The following is a 22095-nucleotide window of genomic DNA, read 5'->3' as shown; positions in this document are numbered from 1 at the left end:
ATTCTGGATTTGGGGAGGGGAGGAGAGGCAAGTTGTGTCTTTGTACAATTTATGGAGCAGCTCTTGCCCTTTTCATTACACTTGGTGTGGTCCCAGGGCTGTGCAGGGATGTGCAAGCGGGACCGTACCCACTTCACAGCTAGGTGGACTGTGGGGAGGTCAAGCCACTGCTCTCTCCCCCTCCCAGGCTATCTGCACGTGCTGGTGAACCAGGGCTGGAAGGAACGCTGGTGCCGCCTCAAATGCAACACACTGTATTTCCACAAGGACCGTGCGGACCTGCGGACCCACGTGAACGCAATCGCCCTCCGGGGCTGTGAGGTGGCTCCGGGCTTTGGGCCCAGACACCCATTTGCCTTCAGGATCCTGCGTAACCGGCAGGAGGTGGCCATCCTGGAGGTGAGAGGAGAGAGTCCAGATGGGCCTTGTGGTGGGACTCTGGCCCAAGGGTCCTGTTTTTGTTGGGAACCTTGCCCAAGGACGCTGCAGGGCCTGAGAGGAAAGCAAGTGCTACTGTCAGTGAGCCATCAGGCTTGCAAGATAACTCAGGGGACACACGCTTAAATGCCTGTTCTAAGTACCCGGCAAATCATGCTTTTAACATGTGTACCTATGATATTTTGTATCTTATGTGTGACATACTAAATTTTGGATGACATACTAAATATACTAAAAAATTATTTGTTGTTCATCTGAAATTCTAATTTAACAGAGAATTTTGGGTTTTTAATCCTAATTCTGACTGCCTTAGAACTAAAGTATATTTATCCTCCCTGACCTTGAAATCCCAAATCTGAAAGGCATTTCATCTGGTCTAACCGTGATTTGATTCTAGAGTCTCCCATAAAACCTTCCCAGCAGTCCACCTCAGATGAACCACTGCCCTCTGACATAGCCTACTCTTCTCATCAAGCAACTCAAATTTCTAGAAAGATTTTCTCTATGTTATAGAGTTTAAATCTTTAAATTCCACAAAAGCTGAAACCATGCCTGTTCTGCATACTTTTATTTTTCTAGAAGTCTGCATGATGCCTGGCATATACTGTGCACTCAATAAGCATTTGTTGCACAATGGATAAATGAAACATGAATTCATTTCATGTATTCATTGTGCTTCCTACTCATAGGCACTGAGTTCCTCCGGAGGTCATGCAAAACACATTGACTCTCAGAATCCTACTGACTATTTCGAATTCAAAATGTTGACACTGGAAGAAAACTTAAAATACCTACCTTCCTGTATTATAGATAAGGAAACTGAGGCCAGGGTTGTCTAATGCCTTACATAGTGCCCCACAGGATTAAAACTCAATCTGTTGATCTTGTTCTCTTTGCCCAGTTATCCACTGCCTCTCTCAGTTCTTAAATTTCAAGAAATATTGCCTCTGTAATTTGCTTTTATTTCTCATAGCTTCAGATAGGTCTCTTATTTCTTTAACTTAGATACAGAGCTTTCTAGCACAATGTGTACTTCCTTTATTCATTTTTATCATCTGCAAGCTAAGTTGATTTTATAACAATGTTTTCTAAATGAGAATTAAGTATGCATTTAGCTAACCAGCAACTTACAGGAGGCTTCCCCTACAGTACTGTAATTATTTGGCAATTACACTGCAAGTAAAAATTGAGTTGTATGAGCAATTGCTTCCCCTAAGAGAAAAGTAAGTAGTTTTCAAAAATTTCAGAGAACACCTAAATGTTGTTTTTATATCCAAATGGTTGCACAGACCCCAAGTCTTATTCCTCTTTGGTTCCTAAGAAGTGGGTACATAATAGGCACTTATAAATATTTGTGGGTTTGGCTGAAGTGAGCAGGAAGCCAGAGGCCCAACAGTGTGAATATGAATTTCACTGTGCCTCCTCTCCCCCAGGCGAGCTGTTCAGAGGACATGGGTCGCTGGCTTGGGCTGCTGCTGGTGGAGATGGGCTCCAAAGTCACTCCAGAGGCGCTGCACTATGACTACGTGGATGTGGAGACCTTAACCAGCATTGTCAGTGCTGGGCGCAACTCCTTCCTGTAAGGGCCAGTCCCTCGGCACACAGCTGCCCATGACTTTTCCTGTCTCACCTCAATCTCAATGTATCTGTGTCCAGCCTTGGGCACTGGAAGGAAAGGGAGGAAGAGCTTGGGAAGCTAGAGTGGGTGCCTTCCTCTTACAACATGGGGGAAGGAACTGGCTGAGGGACGTAGGCCAGGGTCAAGGCAAGCTGTGGAATGAGCAAAACTGGGGAAGCCCTGGAGTAATGGGTGTGGCCCTCAGGCTACTAGACATTAAGCTGTCCTTGAGTATGCAGGTGGACATGTGGCTGTTCCATGGAGTTAAGCATTGGAGACTCTAGGTTCAAGTCCCAGCTTTATCACCACCAGCTGTAGAAATGTGGGCTGGTTGCTTGCCATCTTGGATCTTCTGTTTCCTGACTTACAGAAAGGCTCTGATGAATCGCTTGCCATCTGGGCTATTGTGAGAATCATGTGGGTCCCTTCCCGTGAAGTGCTCACACAGCACATGATCTGCTGACCCACATTAAGAGCTGATGCCAGGATCAAATGAGAGTGGACAGGAAAACACTATAAACTGCAAACTGCCATCACCATTCATTGTACCTTACATTTTCTAGATATGCAAGATCCTGCCAGGATCAGTGGCCTGAGCCCAGAGTCTATGATGATGTTCCTTATGAAAAGATGCAGGTATGGTCCCTTGGGGTTACCTGGGAACATAATAAAGGCCATTTCTTCTATTTCCTTCTTTCCCTCAGTGACCCTTTTATCCTTTGCTTCAGAGAAATGGTTTTCATTTAAACTGGCAGCTCAAAGGGGAATCCCATCTTCTGACAGATGATGGTTCAGGAGGAGGAATCTCTAGCACAGGAGGCTGGGTGGTGCAGTGGAAAGAGCCCCAGGTCAGGAGGAAAAAGAGGCTCTTTAGACTGCTAAGCACTCCAGAAATGTAAGGCACTGTGTCCACTTTCAGCAAGGAGCTGGGCTCTCCTCTGCTTACCACTCTGAACTGAGCTGTTCATTCCATGTTGTTAGGGGTAGATGCTGCCTGATGGCCACTTGCAAGGCTTTCAGTCTAGATTTCAGCAAAACAGGGTTGTCTCCCTGTTTTGCTCACAAAAACAAGAGTCAGCTCATTGACTTGAGTCCTCAGTACCTGTCACATGTCCCAGAATGCTTGTGGCAGCATACCACAGTCTTTTCAGACTTCCTAGTTCTCCTCTCATAGGTACTCCAGTTTAGAGTTGCCTTCTGCTGCCTTTGATAGTAGGAGATTCAAATAATATAACACCAGGGAAAGTCATTTATAAACTGTCAAGTACTGCACAAATTTCAAAACGGACAGGGAACACATCCCTGCATTGCAGCCTTAGCCTCCTGCACTTAATCGTTTTCCTACATCTCCCACTTAGGATGAGGAGCCCGAGCGCCCCACTGGAGCCCAGGTGAAACGCCATGCCTCCTCCTGCAGTGAAAAGTCCCATCGAGTGGATCCACAGGTCAAGGTCAAACGCCATGCCTCCAGTGAGTTCTGTGTGGGCCTTCCCTGCTAAGCAGGGACAAGAAAGGGAAGCATCCTACAGCACAGTTCTCAAAATCAGATTCCTCCAGTTTCAGGCAGGTCAATAAATGAATAAAGTCAGTCATAAGAAAATGCCCTACAAAAAGTAACAGGGATTGGGGTGTTGTTCAGTGGTACAGCACCTGTCTAGCATGCACAAGGCTATGGGTTCATCTCTAGCACTGAAAAAAAAGGTAACAACACGTGCACACTGAAAAAAAGGAAGCTGGCAGATACCCTCAGAGGGAAATTGACTGGAGGTAGGGCTAAGGGAACTGGAGCACTCAGGCCCAACTCTATAGGTGACCGCTAGCTCACTTCAGTGGTCCCCACATAGTAGTGCCAGCCCCTGTTGCCAGATTTACTGATTATTCAAAATGCCAGAAATCTGGACTTTATATGAAATTTTAATAATGTTAGTAATTAATTTTTATAAATTTTAACACTGATTGTTTTATATATGTATATGCATATATATAGAGAGAGAGAAGGACAATGAGAGAGGTCATCTTCAAGCTGTATCTGTTTCCGAAGCTAATAATTTATGATTTCTGATCTGTGATTATAAATGGAGAACTAAATCCCTCCACACAACCTGGAGGGGGCTGCCATGAGATCCATGGCTCACCTCTGTTCCAGGCCGAGCTCCACCTAGCATGCTGTGGGTCTTGGTGAATTGCTCGATTGCCACACTTCACAATGATAACTAAGTACATCAGATGCCTCTTTTAAGTTCTGTCTGATTTCTAACACTAACCTCTGCACCCAGGTGAACTATTGCTATACTATGAGAAGCCAGCTTCCTGTAGGACACCTGTTCCAAGAATTTTTTTCTTCCTTTGCATCTGAAAAAAAAAAAAATGAGGTTGTATTCTTTGCTTTTTTAAGAATTTTTTTTAATTATTATTATTTTTTTTTTAAGAAAGAGAGAGAGAGAGAATTTTAATATTTATTTTTTAGTTTTCAGCAGACACAACATCTTTGTATGTGGTGCTGAGGATCGAACCAGGGCCGCATGCATGCCAGGCGAGCGCGCTACCGCTTGAGCCACATCCCCAGCCCTGCTTTTTTTTTTTTTTTTTTTTTTTTTATTGGTTGTTCACAACATTACAAAGCTCTTGACATATCATACTTCATACATTAGATTGAAGTGGGTTATGAACTCCCAATTTTACCCCAAATGCAGATTGCAGAATCACGTCGGTTACACATCCACAATTTTACATAATGCCCTATTAGTAATTGTTGTATTCTGCTACCTTTCCTATCCCCTACTATCCCCCCTCCCCTCCCCTCCCTTCTTCTCTCCCTACCCCATCTACTGTAATTCATTTCTCTCCTTGTTTATTTTCCCATTCCCCTCACAACCTCTTATATGTAATTTTGTATAGCAATGAGGGTCTCCCTTCATTTCCATGCAATTTTCCTCTTCTCTCCCTTTCCCTCCCATCTCATGTCACTGATTAATGTTACTCTTTTCTTCCTACTCTTCCTCCCTGCTCTGTTCACATTTGCTCTCATTATATCAAAGAAGACATTTGGTATTTGTTTTTTAGGGATTGGCTAGCTTCACTAAGCATAATCTGCTCTAGTGCCGTCCATTTCCCTGCAAATTCTATGATTTTGTCATTTTTTATTGCTGCATAGTACTCCATTGTGTATAGATGCCACATTTTTTTTATCCATTCATCTATTGAGGGGCATCTGGGTTGGTTCCACAGTCTAGCAATTGTGAATTGTGCTGCTATGAACATCGATGTGGCAGTATCCCTGTAGCATGCTCTTTTAAGGTCTTCAGGGAATAGTCCGAGAAGGGCAATAGCAGGGTCAAATGGTGGTTCCATTCCCAGCATTCCCAGGAATCTCCAAAGTGCTTTCCAAATTGGCTGCACCAATTTGCAGTCCCACCAGCAATGTACAAGTGTACCCTTTTCTCCACATCCTTGCCAGCACTTGTTGTTTGACTTCATAGTGGCTGCCAATCTTACTGGAGTGAAATGGCCAGCCCTGCTTTTTTAAGATTAAAAAAAAAAAAAAAAACTTTACTATAGCTCCATTTCATTTGTATAGTTCTTCCCTCCTGGGAGTGAGATGATCTGTCTTCTTTGGAAGACAAGTTTGATAAAGTCCTTTCCCATCTCTAGGTCTGAATTCCCTCCTTGGGCTAAGGATGTAGCCATTGCTACAACACCTGCCTTGTAAGCCTGAGGCCCTGGGTTCCATTCTCAGCATTAAGGAAGAAAGAAAGAAAAGTGGGGGGGCAGCATATTTTGTGCTCCCTCTCTAAACAACTAAAGAAATGTTGTGTAACATTCTTTATATGCTATTCATAGGCACTGGAAATACAGGGCCTTATGAAAAGCCCATTTTAAAATGAAAAACTGAAATAAGGAGAAAGACCAATTTATGAAAGAGATGTAAAAACGGAACTACTCTTGTTGAAGCCCATTCATCCCCCTAGCTATCAGTGTTGGCCATCACTATGAAGTCACAGGGTTCCTTGAAGAGTGGTGGGAAACCACTAATGTAACCACTAATGTAGTCCAACAACATTGTTTGAAGAACATAAATAAAAGGTGTCTTGGCCCACTTAGGCTGCTATAACAAAATACCATAAGCAGAATGACTTATAAATAATAGAAATTTATTTCTCGTAGTTTGGAGGCTGGGAAGTCCAAAGCACCAGCAGATTTCTGTCTGTGAGGACCCATTTTCTGCTTCATAGATAGCCATTTTTTTTACTTTCTGGGGTCTCTTGTAAAGACATTAATACCATTTATGAAGGCTCCACTCTCGTGACCTAACCACCTACAAAAGACCCACCTCAAATAGGAATTTTGGAGGTTCATAATCAGTCTACAGCAAAAGAGACTTGCACAATATCATATATTAATTTCCTATCACAATATAACAAAATACCCAAAATTTAGTGGTTCAGTTTCTGCTGTTTGGGAATCCTGAGTAAATGAGTTATGTAGTTTTGGCTGAGGGCCTCTCATGAGGCTGCAGTCAAGACATTGTCCCAGCACCTGAAGTCATCTGAAGGCTTGCCAGACTGGAGGATCTGCTTCTAAAATGGCTCACTCGCATGCCAGGCAAGTTTGTGCTGGTGTTGGAAGGAGGCTTCAGTTCTTTGCAATGGGCTCCACTTCATAGGGTTGCAAGTCCTCATGATGTGACAACTGGCTTCCTCCAGAGCACACAACCTATGAGGGAGCAGCAAGCAGATAATACATGTCTTTTATGATCTACATTTAGAAGTCATAGTCTTGTCATTTCTGCAATATCCTAATATTATACAGCTCAGCCTTGTTTTTTGTGGGAAAGGACCACAAAAAGGCATGAATATCAAAAAGTAAGAATTGTGGAGGCCAAGTTAATTACTGAGAAAAATAGTGACATGAGAAAACTGTTGACCCACTCACCAAAAAAAACAACTGTAACTGAAGAAAATTATTAAAACAATCATTTAAAATCTCTGGAAATTGTTAAGGGCATATAAGAAATGAATAAATACATATTCTAGAAAATGTGCTAAATCTCAGTAAGAACAGTGAGAGTGAGCGACATTTAAGCCACAACCCACATCTTTACCCTCTTCTACCCCCACCCCCTGTTCAGTATGAAAAAAAAAAAAAAAGTGTCTGCTCCAGGCACGCGTGGATGAGAAAACAGGGCTCACTGTTCCCCCAGCTCCTTTAAGGGCTACAGTGTCTCCCCAAGAAGGACAAGCTACCAGCATTTCTTATCCTGCCCAGCTCCATGTTGCAGAGGCTAAATTCCAAGTGAGTGCCGCAGAAAGACAGGGAGTTCCCTTCTCCACCCAGCTCTTTGGGGGTACAGGCTTTACCCAAGGTGGGCCAGCTCACAAGTACTTGGAGCCTGAATGCCCTCCTTCCAGTTCAACCAGAGAGGTTCCAGGCTGAAGGAGGCAAGCAGAGAAAACCAAAAGTTACTGCCCCAATCCTGCACCTGCTCATAAGGCAGGAATGCCACTCCAAGACAAGCAAGCTGTCTTAGTTCATTCTGTGCTGCTATAGCAGAATACCTGAAATTGGTAATTTATAACAAAAAGAGAATTATTGCCTCATGCTTCTAGAGACCGCAAAGTCCAAGATCAAGTTACCAGCATCTGGCAGGAGCCTTCTTGCTGCATGATCACATGACAGACGGTACCAGGGATTGAATCCAGACATGCTTAACCACTGAGCCACATCCTCGGCCCTGTTTTTTGTTTGTTTGTTTGTTTTTTGTTTTGTAGCTTACAGGGCCTCACTAAATTGCTGAGGCCTGCTTTGAACTTGTAATACTTCCGCCTCAGCCTCCCCAGCCACTGGGATTACAGGTGTGCACAACCGCACAGGGGAATTTGCCACCCATGAGGGTGGAGCCCTCATAAGCTAATCACTTTTTCAAGGTCGCACTTTGCCGGGGTAAGTGCCACTTTTTAATACTATTACAATAGCAATTAAGTTTCAACGTAAGTTTTAGAGAAGAAAAACATTCAGATGACACTGGCCAATGTTTCTACCCCCAGATCTAGAGCAGTGACTCAGGGATTCTGGCCAGGGGAAAAGGTGGGCCTTAAGAACAGAGAACTCCAATGTTCTCTCTCAAAAGAACTGACTTCGGTGCTGGGTTGCTCAGTGGCAGAGTGCTTGGGTTTGATCCTCAACACCACATAAAAACAAATAAACAAAATAAAGATATTGTATCCATATAAAACTAAACAAAGAAACAAACTGACTTTGGATGCAACACAGTGTAGCAAAGTTCAAAGTAAAAGGTACTCTCAAACACAATGGAGATTGGTGGTAAACAAGAAGAGGCTAGGAGTTCCACAGGAGTAATAAACTAAACCACAGGCCACTAGCTGATCAGAGAGAACCACAAAGACAGCTAAGAACAGCATTAGGAACTAATCTCAAAGACTGGCCCCAAAATCTATCCTGTAAAGGGACTGAATTTAACTGGATCAGACCATGGAGCAATTTATGCCCCAGAGCATTTTCAAAAACAATAATTAGTTAACAATTAGTAAAACCTAATGGCTGGATGTTAGGTTAACAACAGTAGCAGCCAGCTTAAGAGAGAGATCTAGGAGAGAGTCAGAGAGAACCCTACTAAAACCATTGTCATCCAGGGTGATTATACCCATGCACAGTACTATGTCCTCTGAGGAGCAATATCAGAGGTTTCATGTTGTTATAGAAAACTGACTTCACTAAAATAGTCCAGCCAAGTCACTAAAATATTAGGCAAATAGCAATCCTTGAGAGGAAGGCAAAAATCAATAAATATCTAAAGATGCTGTAATATAGTAAAGCGACCAGTTTTCAACAAAAAGTTATGAGACATGTAAAGAATCATGAAAGCATGAGCCATTCAAAGGGGGCAAAGCAAGCAACAAAAAGTGTCTATGAAAGGATGCAGATGTAGAATTTAACAAAAATTTTAAAATAGCCATTATAAATACATTCAAAGAAATAAAGGTAAGCTGAACCTGGTAGCACATGCCTGTAATTCTAGTGATTCAGGAGGCTTAGGCAGGAGGATTGCAAGTTTTGAGTCTAGCCTCAGCAATTTAGCCAGACCCTATCTCAAATTTTAAAAGACTGGGGATATATCTCTGCCTCTGGGTTCAATCCACAATACCATGAAGAGAGGGAGGGAGGGATAGAATGAGGGAGGGTAATAATGTGTTATCAAATTGAGACCATCAATAATAAAATAGAAATTATAAAAAGAAGAACCAAATGGAAATTAGGGAACTGCTAAGTTCAATAACTGAAATGAAAAACGCACTAGAGGAACTTAACAGTAGATTTGAACTGGCAGAAGAAAGAATCAGTGAATTTAAAAATAGATAAAAAGGTTGTGTAAGCTGAAGAGTAGAAAGTAAAAAGAAGGAAGAAAAGTGAACAGTCTCTCAGAGAAATGTGGTATACCTTTAAGTGCCCTAATATATGTATAAGGTAATACCAATCTACATATCCAAAAAGCTCAGCAAACTCTAAGTAAGATAAAGGCAAGGGGATTCACAAAGAACTCATCATTAAAACACTGACACTAAAAGATGAGAAAATCGTGAAGGCAGAAGAGAAAATTATCTCGTCACACACAAAAATGCACATATAAGTAAAAAAAAAAAAAACATAAGATTAACAGCCAACTTCTTATCAGTAATAGAGGAGGCCAGAAAGTAGGGGGATGACATACTCAAAGCACTGTCAATGTTTGGGGGAGCTGTCAATTCACATCCTATATCCAGCAAAGATATCTTTCAAAAAATTGAGATAAAACAAGGACATTTCCAGATAAGAAAAAAATGAGAGTTTGTTGCTAGTAGATCTACCTTACAAGATATGCAAAGGGAAATTGTTCAGTTTGAAAGTATGTAACCCCAGACAGCAATTTTAATTCAACAAAAACAGCACTGGTAAAGGTAATTAAGTAATTATAAAAATACAAATGCATATTTTGTCTCATTTATTCTCTTACTGAGTTGGAAAAGCAATTGTATACAACCATATTTATTTGCATTTTGTGGGCCTATAGTATATAAAGTAATGTAAAAAACTGACAATAATCATACAAAGGAGGTGGGTGGGGGGTAAGAAAATGATGCCAAGTGGTAAATAAGGTTAAGAGAACAAGCTCTGCAAATATATCCTTGCTTTCCTTTCATTTCTCAGCTTCTTTAGTAGACTTAAAATTATATAAAATAAAAATTGTAACTCTTCATTGTTGGGTTTTCAGGCCAGGCACAGTGGCCCATTCCTATAATCCCAGCAACTTGGGAAGGTGATACAGGAGAATTTCAAGTTCAGAGCCATCCTTAGCAACTTAGTGAGATCAACCCTGTCTCAAAAAGCAAAAAGGGCTGGGGAGGTAGCTCAGTGGTAAAGCCACTGGTTCAATCCCCAGTATCAAAAAAACGAACTACAAATTCAAAAGTCTAGGAGTGAATTCTCCTGGCATGCCTCTGTATATCTGGAAAAGTAGAGAAGGTATGGATTTCTTACCTCCATGTTGTATTTATGATCCAGATTTTAACTGTATGGTAGTTATGGCAAGACCTGATTCTTGCATGAGTTGTTAGGTGACTACTGTAATCCTAGAAAAGCTAGACAGACAAGACACCCCAATTATCAGCAAAACATAGGAATCATTCCACACCCCACCAGTTTCCAAAAGGCTATAATTTCCCCAGAGAGGTTGGACTTTGGCCTTGGCCCAGTTCAAACATCAACATATGGCATGAGCTGGGTGCGGTGGCACACGCCTGAAATCCCAGTGACTCAGGAAGCTGAGACAGGAGAATTGCAAGTTCAAAGCTAGCCTCAGCAATAGCAAGGCACTAAACAACTCAGTGAGACCCTGTCTCTAAATAAAATACAAAACAGGGCTGGGGATGTGGCTCAGTGGTTGAGTACCCTTGAGTTCATTCCCTGATACCCATTTAAAAAAAAAAAAAAAAAACCATGGCATGGTCAGACAGACATAGGTTCAACTGAGCTGTCGCCATTAGCAGTGAAAACTAATGTCTCTGTGTCTCAGTTTCCTAAACAATAAAAGAGCTAATAATAATAAATATATCTAAATAAATAAATAGAACTAATAATAAAAGAATACATCTTATAAGGATTAAATGTGAAAATGCAAGTTTTCACTTAGCACTTTATCTAGCACGTAGTAAATGCTTAATTAATTATTGCCATGATTATTGGTTGTTATTATCCACCATCATGTTCAACCTACAGTAGAATACTAAGTCTCTCCCCTTTCCCCACCCTTCCCCCAGGAATACAATGGGAAATGCCTGCCTTTAGCCAAAGTCTGGATTCTCTATGAATCTGAATTATGTGTAGCTATCTCCTGCCCTTTTAAAAATCAAAATGTGTTATACCTCATAAAATTTGTTGTTATATATTACTATCATTATTATCTAACAATTACTAAGCACTCTCCATTTGCCAGGTACTATGCTAAATACTTTTCCTTAAACACCTCCTTTAAATCTTTCCACACCCCATGAGTTAAATGTTATCAGTATCCTTATTACTAAGGTAATTGAGGCCTCAGCAAAAAGGCACAAAAGCACCACCATTCACTTCTGCCTGAAGACACAACCACTAAGGGAATGAGAGAATGCAAATGCAAACCCCTTCTCTGAGTTGCAAAGCCCTTGCTTCTAGTCCCTGTGCTGGGGCCTCCCTTTTGCTCTCTATATGAAAGAGAATAGATTTAAATATTCCCATTTGATAGATGGAGAAGATAAGGCTGAGAGAAAAGTTAACCCTATCTACCCCCTCACTAGAGGTCAGAACTGAGGGCCTTTTTCTTCCCCAAATCTCTTCAGGTGCCAATCAATACAAGTATGGCAAGAACAGAGCTGAGGAGGATGCCCGGAGATACCTGGTAGAAAAAGAGAAGCTGGAGAAAGAGAAAGAGACAATTCGGACAGAGCTGATGGCACTTCGGCAGGAGAAGAGGGAGCTGCGGGAAGCCATTCGGAACAGCCCAGGTACCTGTGTGGTTGTGGTCCTGAGCCTCCGTGGGTGGCTCAGCCTTGGCACCTTCCCTGTCACAACAAGGGGAAGTTTCATGCCCAGGTTGTTTAGTTGTCCTCACAGGAGGGTGTGCTTCTTCTCCCCTGCCTCCTCCTCTTCATTATTACATCAAAATTCCTAACTAAAAACAGTGCCTTCAGTTTAATAACCACTTTGGGAGAAGAAAATGGAAAAGCATCACAATAATGTGTACACTTATTTCCTTAGGGGGTTACATAAATATATGAGAGGTTGAAAAAGCCTGACTTCAGAAGCATGAAAAACAGAAGTGACCTTAGCACCTAGGAAATGAGAGATCATCTTGAATCTTGCATTCATTCATTCACAGATGATATGTGAGACCTTGGTCCCAGGTGGGAATGATACTTTCCCAGGCTCTTCTTCTGAAATCCCTGCCTACTCTAGGTTCCTCCACACCCCTTCTGCTGTGTTTCCTTTAAATACAGTTCACTATGCTTTCAGCCTGAGGTTTCTTCATATTCTGGAAGAAACAGAAGTCCTATCCTTATAGAACATGTTCAAGACCATATAGCCCTACGAGAATCTGATAAACCTGCAGACTTTCCTTAAAAAAAAAAATCACAATTCAAAATATTGTGAATAATTTCAGGAGCTCCTGTAGCTTACTCATAGATTGCCTGTGAGCCTGGTTAGACTTACATAGAAATGAAAAGAAGAAAAACATAACTTTAAAATTGAGAGATCATGTGCAGTGAGGTCTAGGGGCTTAAATGATGTCTCCAGGAAGTTTATCTAACTTGTATTTGTGCTTTCCTCCATTTTGGTTTCATTCTTTCCCTCTTGTGGTGGCACAACCTCTGCAAAGCTCCAACCCTAACCCAACCCTCTTAGCCATCCCAGTGGAGCTTCTCCCCCATAAGCACTACAAAACCTCAGGATTCACTCTGATTGAATCATCTCTGATTTCTAAGCCACTCACTGTGACCAGAAGGTGAGAGGTGATTATGAGTTAGGCCTAAGTTATATGCCAAAACCTTTGAACTAGAAATAGGGTAGGCCCTACTTAAACTACAGAAAATGAGAGGGGGAATGCTAATTCCAGAACTTGGGTCCTAGGCAGATAAAGACCACACACTCAACACAGAACTAGAAGCCCAGGCCCAAAGTCCTTGTCGTTAAGGTTCTGAAAAGGTCCTCTGGGAGGGACAGACAAGGGCCACAGACCCTGACAAAAAATCTTTGAGCTTTGGTCAGGTTGGGCTGTGTCTCATCAGTGTCTCTGGACTCAGGAGCAAAGTTAAAGGCTCTGGAGGAAGCTGTGGCCACCCTGGAAGCTGAGTGTCGGGCAAAGGAGGAACACAGGATCGACCTAGAACTGAGGCTCGTGGCTGTGAAAGAGCGCTTGCAGCAGTCCCTGGCAGGGGGTCCAGCCCTGGGGCTCTCCATGAGCAGCAAGAACAAGAGTGGGGTGAGTCTACTGCCATCTATGCAGGGAAGGAAGCTGCTCCTCTATCCCCTCACATGCTGCAGATGTCTCCATTATGATTGTTGTTTGGAGATAGGAATTATGCTCATTTCCATATGAGAAAACTGAAGCCCAGAGAGGTGAGGGCACATGCCACTTTCGACACAGTCAAGAAGGGAACTCCTGTAAGCAAGTTCTGGTTCTTTGGCCTGTTCTCTCCACAGCAGCCCCACAGTTGGACTTTTGTCCTGAGGTTGATCTTAGAAATGACCTTGGGGTGGCTGATGATAATAATAGCTACCATATGTTGACTCACAAACGTATTGATCCACTGCCATCAGTGTATGATCTTCACCTGAATTACTCAATCTTCGCAGCAGTCCTAAGAAGTAGCATTACATGTATTAACCTCATTTGACAGACAAGGAAACTTAAGGGTCACAGGTCTTGAATGACTTGCTCAAGGTTACTCACAGGGTTCCAAATCCAGGAAGTCTGATGGCAGAACTCTGCTCTACCACCATGGTACATGCCCTCTCCTGGCATCTCCAGCATAAGGTCCTGTCCTCAGGGTTGACATCCATCATCTCTTAACACTCCTGACAGCTCAGCAAGGGCAATACTTTCACCTCCAGCAGGACCTTCTCAGGGAGAACTCCCTGACCTACTCTCTCAAGGTTTTCAAACTCAGCTGTATAGATATTGGATCCAATGATCCTTTTTATAGGAGACTGTTGTGTATATTCTAGGATGTTTAGCTGCATTCCTAGTCTGCACCCATTGACTACCATTGGTAGCCGACCCCAAGTTATTATGACCCAAAATGGCACCAGAAATTGCTAGGTATCCCCTGGGAGAGCAAAATCACCCTAGTTAGGAATCATTGGTCTAAATTACCAATAGTCCCATCTATTATTTTTCCTCATAGCACTTAACCTTAATTTGTGTGTATGTGTATGTATTTGTGTCCTTGTTTGTATAATGTCTGCCTCCCCCTAATATGTATTTTTACTGAGAATTATGGGCAAGGTATATAGCTTGGTGGTAGAATGTTTGGTCCTAAATTTGGTCCCCAGTATTAAAAAAAAAAAAATTGGACTATGCTTGATTTGTTTGTCATTTCATTCCTAGCTCTTTACAACATCTGAATAATTGTAGGAGTATAATGTTTGTTGAATTAATAAATGCCTTGCCTGCTTTCAAACCATCAAAGAGATGAAATAATTTGTCTGATAAGTATGAGCTGTCACTAGGGGCTGTATTCTTGTTGTTCCAGGTCACAATACCTGGGAAAACCACACCCATGAATCTGAAGCTAGAGCTGTCTTACACCCTTACACTTCCTCTCCATGGGGCGTTTCCAACCTCATTTTATTGATGAAAAACCTGATGGCCAGAGTCACAGAGGGCTGGTGGAGGAGCCAGATCTGATTCATTCATCACGGCTGCTTCCTCCCACCAGCATTCCCTGATGTGCCTGGTCCAGAATGCTTTTTCCCTCTGCTTTTCAACCTGTTGATACCCTCTGAAGACATATAGAGATCTTCTCCAAATTCCTTACAGGCTTGGCTGTTAAGACATCACACTTAAATAACTACATCCAGTACAGTATTAAGCAAGTATCTGGAAAATATAATGGGTAACAGTAGTGTAGAAAATAAGAAGGAATACCAGAGAGGCTAAGAGTAAGGCTGTATAGTTCTGTGGTAGAGCACTTAGTTAGCATGCATGCAGCTCTGGGTTCAATCCTCAACACCTCTTCCACTTTCAAAAAAAGGGTGGGCTGTGGAGTTTCAATCCCAGCTCTGATACTTACCAGCTTTTGATATTGCACAATAACTTGACCTTCCCAGTTTCCTCATCTGTAAAATGGGATGATTAATCATAGTACCTACTTCATAAGCTCGTTGAAAAGCTATATGAGGGCTGGGGATGTGGCTCAAGCGGTAGCACGCTTGCCTGGCATGCGTGCGGCCCAGGTTCAATCCTCAGCACCACATACAAACAAAGATGTTGTGTCCGCTGAAAACTAAAAATTAAATTTTAAAATTCATTCTCTCTCTCTCTCTCTCAAAAAAAAAAGTGAATAGGCTGTTTAAGAAAGAAAAGCTATATGAGCTAATCCATGCAATGCCTCCGGCAGAGTGAGGGCCCAGTAATTTTATCTATCACTGCCTTTATCCTCAGGCCCTCAGTGTCTTCTTCCTCTCACTTTGTTCAATACTGGCATGTTTACCTTCTATTTTAAAGTTCCCTTATTCTTTTAAAGGCAGGCTGGGTACAAGCAGCCAGTAGCCAGCACTGGATCTCACCTATTTAACTTTTTCTCTTATTTTTTTATCATCAACAGGAAGCTGCAAGTAAATCTCAAAACAATGTTCCAGAACAATCTCTCCCTGTCAACTGCGTTTCTGAGCTGAGGAAGAGGAGCCCATCCATTGTAACCTCCAACCAAGGAAGGGTGCTACAGAAAGCCAAGGTATACAAATAGTTCAGCTAACCAAAATCAGAGATCTGGTATTCCCCTTAATATGGAACCTCACCCAAAATCAAAACTAGTGAGAAAGGCAGAGAATTACTAATACACCCATACAGTATAACACATAGTTTCCTCAAAAAAGATAATCCTCCAATCTTTCCCTCCCACCCCTTTTCCCTATCTAGAGGGAGGGGAAAGGGGATTAGCAAGGATGGTGGAAGGTGATGATCATCATTATACAAAATACATGTATGAAGACTTGAATTTGGTACCAACATACGTTATATACAAACAGAAATATGGAAAATTGTGGTATATAGTATATTAAGAATTTTGGGCTGGGGATGTGGCTCAAGCGGTAGCGCACTCGCCTGACATGCGTGCGGCCCGGGTTCGATCCTCAGCACCACATACCAACAAAGATGTTGTGTCCGCCGAGAACTAAAAAATAAATATTAAAAATTCTCCCCCTCTCTCTCTCTCTCCTCTCTCACTCTCTCTTTAAAAAAAAAAAAAAAAAGAATTTTAATGCAAAAAAAAAAAGTACATGTATAATGGCAAAAAAAAAAGTATTTTGTTGAATGTCAAACCAAAAAAAATCCTCCAATCTAATTTAGAACTTTTTCACTATTTGATAACACATAGTTCTAACAAGCTCAGTCAACTGGCTTCTGAGCCTAAAGACAGAAAAGGTCTCATTTCATAAGTAAGGAAACAAGACAGGGGTGTTTTGAGAGGATGAATGGAACAAATTGAGGGAACAAATTGCAGGGATCTGAGGGAAGGGTGATTCAGAAAGAACAAAGAGCAACTGCCAAGTCCTTCATGTGGGAAAAGAAGCTTGACATGGGTGAAGACACTGAGCAGATCCAGTGATTCCAAGGAAGGGAACCAAGGGTGAACATTAGGAGATGAGATGGGAGAGGAACTAGCTGGGACCCAGATTGCTAAGACAGGAACCAGAAACTGGCCTGTAAAAGGCCAAGCAATAAGTACTTCAACTTCAGCCTCTGTGGACCTTTTTTTTAAGATTTTTTTTAACCTTTATTTATCTATTTATATGTGGTGGCTGAGAATGGAACCCAGTGCCTCACACATGCTAGACAAGTACCCTACCACTGAGCCACAGTCCTAGCACCCAGCCTATGGACTTTATGGTCTGTTTTACAACCACTCAGCCCTGCCATTATAGCACAAAGATTAAGCAAATGAATACACAGACAATAGTTAAGCAAATGAAGACCATGGCTGTCTCAAAACTTTTCATTTATAGACACTGAAATTTGAATTTCATAAAATTTTCACCCGTCACGAAACCCTTCTTTTTAAAATTTTTTTTTCCAAACATCTATTTAGAAATGTGAAAGCATTCTTAGCTGATGGGTTATACAAAAGCAGACAACAAGCCAGATTTGGCCAATGGGCTATAGTTAGCCAGTCCTTTGTAAAGACTTGGATTTTGTTTGACATAATGGAAAGCCATTGGACAGATTTGAGCAAGATTTTTTATGAATTACATTTTTAAATGATCATTCTGGCTACTATTTGAGAATGGATGAGGGGACAAGATAAGCATGGAGAAGTGTCTTATTCAGGATCACAGAGAGACCAGGACAGTGGAGACATTTATATAATTAGGTGCAGTAAAATGTTTTCTATCCTACAGTCACACTAGAACTCACAACAAACTGATTTTTTTTTTCTTTCTATACTTCAGGAATGGGAAATGAAGAAGACCTAGAATGAAGATGAGGATTTCATTCCAAAAGAAATACCAGTTTGTCCATCTGAGGCGTAAATGCTTTTTTCACAAAGAGAAACCAGGAGAAAACTGGAAGTAGCTCCCATTTTCTGGGGCACCCAAAAGACCAGCCTTTGTTGTCTGAATGATTTGGGGGCACCTTGGGAGGGAAGTAGTCGAAGGCATATGGAAACAGAGGGGGTTACCTATGACTTTACAATGGGTGGAAATGGTGGTAGAGGGAGACTGAATTCTGCACAGTTGTAAAGTTTTTTTTTTTTTATCTTCCCTTCTGGAGAAGAAATGAAAGCACATGTGAATAAGCCATTCCATCTCATCTCAGCATCCCATTCCCAGTCCTTAAAGCAAACGAAGGCAATGCTGAACATCAGTGGTACAGTGTAAAGAGAAAAGACTTGATCATCTGATCACACCTGTACCAACTGCATTCTTCTTGGGTATTACTGATCATCTCTGGACAAGGAAAATGGGCTGAAAAATCAATTATTATATTATCTCTGCCTGCACAAAAATGAACAAAAGCTATCTGGGCATGATGGTGCACGCCTGTAATCCCAGCAGCTTAGGAGGCTGAGGCAGGAGGGTCACTGAATTCAAAGCTAACCTCAGCAAAAGTGAGGCCCTAAGCAACTCAGTGAGACCCTGTCTCTAAATAAAATATAAAATAGGGTTGGGGATGTGGCTCAGTGGCCAAGTGCCCCTGAGTTCAATCCCTGGTACCAAAAACAAAATGCAAAATGCACAAAAGCTATCAAGAGCATGCAAATTCTACAATCTTTCCTCAACTGTTTTAGAGCTGGGCACAGTGCAGCTACTGGAGCCTTTCAAATCTGAGCATTTTAAAATCAGATATTTGAGTAGCCAGAGGGCAAAGTTCATCAGCCAATATATTTTAAGTTTGCAGTGACAAGAGTACGGAGTTCAGGATGTTGCAGGCATTGGAGGGTGGGACTTGCTGTCAGGTCCTTTTCCTATTTTATGACACTGAGGATCCTGGAACTATGGTTAAAAACTATGCCTTTATCCTAATGAAGCCCTCATCTTGCACTGGGAAGCCTGCCACTGCTATGAAGTAAAGCTACCAAGGAAAACCAATAGGATGGTGGCCCATTTCTGCCACATGGGTGCAAAAGCTTTTACAAACACTTGATACTTTTACAAGAGGAGCGAGAACCTGAAGTCCTGAGCAATCTCTTTTTTGTGCCACTTACTACCATCTCAATACTACAGGCACTTCATGGATCTGTCTTTAACACATTTCTCTACAATAAAGTTACAACAATTTAACTCTTAAAAGATCAGACGTGGGGGGGTGGGGGAGGGAAATCCCAGAATAAGTCTGCTAAAGCCTTGACATATTTTGTCTACCTTTAGGCTGAACAAACTTCAGACTCATTCAAACTTCAGCACTCTCTGAAGTAGCTAGAGGCTAGAGCAGGAAAAATAACCTGCCCAAAATCACCCAACTGATCCCTGGCTGAGAATCTGATTTAGGGGTTATGATTCTGGATCCAGATAAGGCTCAGTTTATGCCTCTGCTGCTATCCAGCAGGGTAACCTTAGGGTAGTCACCTGACTGCTCTGATTCTTGCTTTCCTTATCTGTAAAAAACAGGATTAATGATTGTACTTTCCTGCAAAGATTGTTGGGGGTATTTAATGACAATACACAGGAAGCATCTTGCTTAGTGTCAGAAATAGGGTATGTTCAAGTCCAGAATGGTTCTTATTATTAGTTAGATAAGGAATGTCTGACTCAAAAGGCTTTGTTCTTTACACTGAAGAAATGGCTTTTAGAGTATAATTATAATCATCAAAAGATTAACAATGCAAACTGAGAGTCTTCATCCAAATTCCACCTCAGTATCTAAAGTGACATCAATGACTTTACAAAATCATAACTACTCTCACATACTCTGGATTGCCAATGTTCTTTTTTTAAATTGTATATTCTGGAATGGCACCCACAACTGTCTTCAGTATCTGTCACATTGTTTCTGATGCATTTATTTGGGTGTTCTTTTTCCAATAGATCTTGAACTCAGAGGGACCCTAGGTCACTAATAATTAACACTTATTGAGCACTTGCCATGTCAAGCACTGTTAGCCACAGTCCACTTTATAGCCATGCAGCCTGTGTAGTCAAGGGTGGGTCCCATGCTCAGAAGGGTCCTGTGCTTAGTTTGCTATTCTACTGCTGCCTTCTTGATAATTTTTTTTCCTTAATAATTTTTTAACAAGGGGATCTGCATTTTCCTTTTGTCCCTTTAAATTATTAGCAAGTCCTGGGGGTAACTAATCACTCTACTAGGCATTATCCCTTTAGTCTTCACTAAAATCCTGCAAGATGGGTCATATCATTCCAGTGTTTACAATTCAGTCTGCTCCTGAAAGCTCTTTTTCACCACGTTATCTTCCTCCCACTGCACTGCAGCATTCAGAAGCACACTAGCACTTAATAAACACATGAATGAATGGATGCAGCACCCTTGGTATAAGCTGGGCAGCTAAGAGAAATGTAAGCAATGGCTAAAACACAAATGCCAGTCCCTGTTCTTGTTAAAATGCCTTGTTTGGTTGTATTTTTTTTTTTCCAAACTACAGGTCATGGGTCTGAGGTGAACTTGAAGTTCCATCCTTCCTAACACCGCCAAGTTTGGTCTGTTAGAATTCTAGTGTGGTTGGATCCTCAGTGGAGGACTTTGCACAGGTTCACCAACTGCTTTGAGCCTCAATTTTCTGTAAAAGGGTTAATAGCCCCTCCTTAAACCATGTTTCCCTTCTCATAAGGCAACAAACAAAAATTTGAAGGGTTTGGTTATAACACATTTGAGTGGGACTTAGATGCCATATAAAGATGCAAAAGATTCCAGCTCTGTCCTCATGGAACTGACAAACAGGAGAGAAAATCTGACCCAGATTGCTACAGAAGTAAGCCATAACGTGAAGATTCAGAGGGCTTAAGTATATTCCATTTCTTTTTTTAAAAAATATTTTTTAGTTGTCAATGGACCTTTATTTAATGAATTTATTTATAAGTGGTGCTGAGAATCGAATCCAATGCCTCACACATGCTAGGCGAGCGCTTTACCACTGAGCCACAACCCCAGCCCGTCCCATTTCTTTTTTTTTTTTTAACTTTAAAGATTATTCAATAAGTTGGTAATTCCAAATACCCTAGAGCCCAGCCACCAGTTCATTCTCATATCCTGTCAGCTTTCCATCCTAAATCTCTATAGTTCATCCACATCCTCCTATCTTCATTAACATCATCCAACTTCATTAATTCACTGAACAAATATTTATTGAACACTTGCTATAGTAGATGTCAAGGGAAAATAGCTTTGAACCTGGTGAAGCACAAATCCAAATTAAAGTAACAAAAAGGAAGCAAAATAAATACTAATAAAGGAAAAAGATTTGGGACAGTTACTTTACACAGGGAAGTTACAAAGGTTTCCATTGAGGTGACCTTAGGCAGAATACATCCCTCTCCTGCCTGGGCTATTATTCCAACAGCTTATCTCCCCTACTTCTTTTCTTATTCCCTGTCTTCTCCTTACAACAAAAATATGTAAAGGCTTTACCACATGTTCTCAATGCAATCAAAATAAGACTAAGATTCATTCAGCACGAAAAAATGTTAAACACGTACATTAGGGCACTGCTCACTAGGAATTAACAAAAAAATATCTCTGTCCCCAATGGAACCTAAGTTTTAGTAAGAGAAAATAAAACAATACACGTCATTAAAAAAACAGTTCCTAATCAGAAAATAAGGGTATTGGAGGAAAAGTGGGGAAAGAAGCATTCAGTATGCAGTTTTTTTCACCATTCACGTGATCTGGTCCTGCCTACCCAGCTTATGCTTCTGCTCCCCTTCGCTGTATTTCAGTCTCTTGTTTGCAATACTCTTCCCTCTTCACTGGGTGTTTGCAAATATTACCCACCCACTCCCCCCGCGCCTCACCACCACTTGACCCTCCTTTCACCTACCAATTCTCTTACTCTCAGCTCTATACCATTTCCTTTGGGAAAACTGTCCATACTCGGGCATATTTGTATTCTAGGCCTCCGCAGCACTCCGTCCCTCATCTTTAAACCCTGGACATATTTCGATTTTATACTGCGCTTGTATCTATAGTTTATAACTTCACGAAAGCTCTATGAAGATTCAGCCGCTTTTGTTCGTCGTTCCGTGCCTAGTACCAATCCTCCGTACCTAGGTACCCACACTACCAAACCAAAGAGCCAGCAACCGGAAGTGTTGCGTTCGGTACCAAGATCAGCGTG

At 41.6% G+C, this 22095-nt stretch overlaps 1 protein-coding gene and 1 long non-coding RNA gene across 4 annotated transcripts in view; one reads left to right on the top strand and one right to left on the bottom strand.

Moving 5' to 3' along the window:
* The window catches only part of AFAP1L1 (actin filament associated protein 1 like 1), a 65316-nt gene extending 43756 nt beyond the window's left edge, over window positions 1-21560 (top strand). For all 3 annotated transcript variants that reach the window (XM_081304695.1, XM_081304694.1, XM_081304696.1), the window contains exons 12-19: window positions 188-399; window positions 1872-2017; window positions 2620-2692; window positions 3415-3526; window positions 11926-12090; window positions 13387-13565; window positions 15913-16041; window positions 17759-21560. In XM_081304695.1, coding sequence (XP_081160821.1) covers window positions 188-399; window positions 1872-2017; window positions 2620-2692; window positions 3415-3526; window positions 11926-12090; window positions 13387-13565; window positions 15913-16041; window positions 17759-17782 — 1040 coding nt within the window. In that variant the 3' untranslated portion in view covers window positions 17783-21560. The remainder of the gene's footprint in view (window positions 1-187; window positions 400-1871; window positions 2018-2619; window positions 2693-3414; window positions 3527-11925; window positions 12091-13386; window positions 13566-15912; window positions 16042-17758) is intronic.
* Window positions 3536-22012, bottom strand: LOC308654984. The gene is made up of 3 exons (XR_014023357.1): window positions 21799-22012; window positions 6593-6769; window positions 3536-4408 (listed from the first exon to the last, which is right to left on the bottom strand). It is a non-coding gene; the product is annotated as an uncharacterized lncRNA (long non-coding RNA).
* Between the last annotated feature and the right edge of the window lie 83 nt (window positions 22013-22095).

This window comes from Spermophilus citellus (genome assembly GCF_964194105.1).
Source record: "Spermophilus citellus genome assembly, chromosome: 1".
Classification (NCBI taxonomy): domain Eukaryota; kingdom Metazoa; phylum Chordata; class Mammalia; order Rodentia; family Sciuridae; genus Spermophilus; species Spermophilus citellus.
Note: the sequence above shows the minus strand (reverse complement) of the source record. Positions and strands in the feature narration are given on the sequence as shown.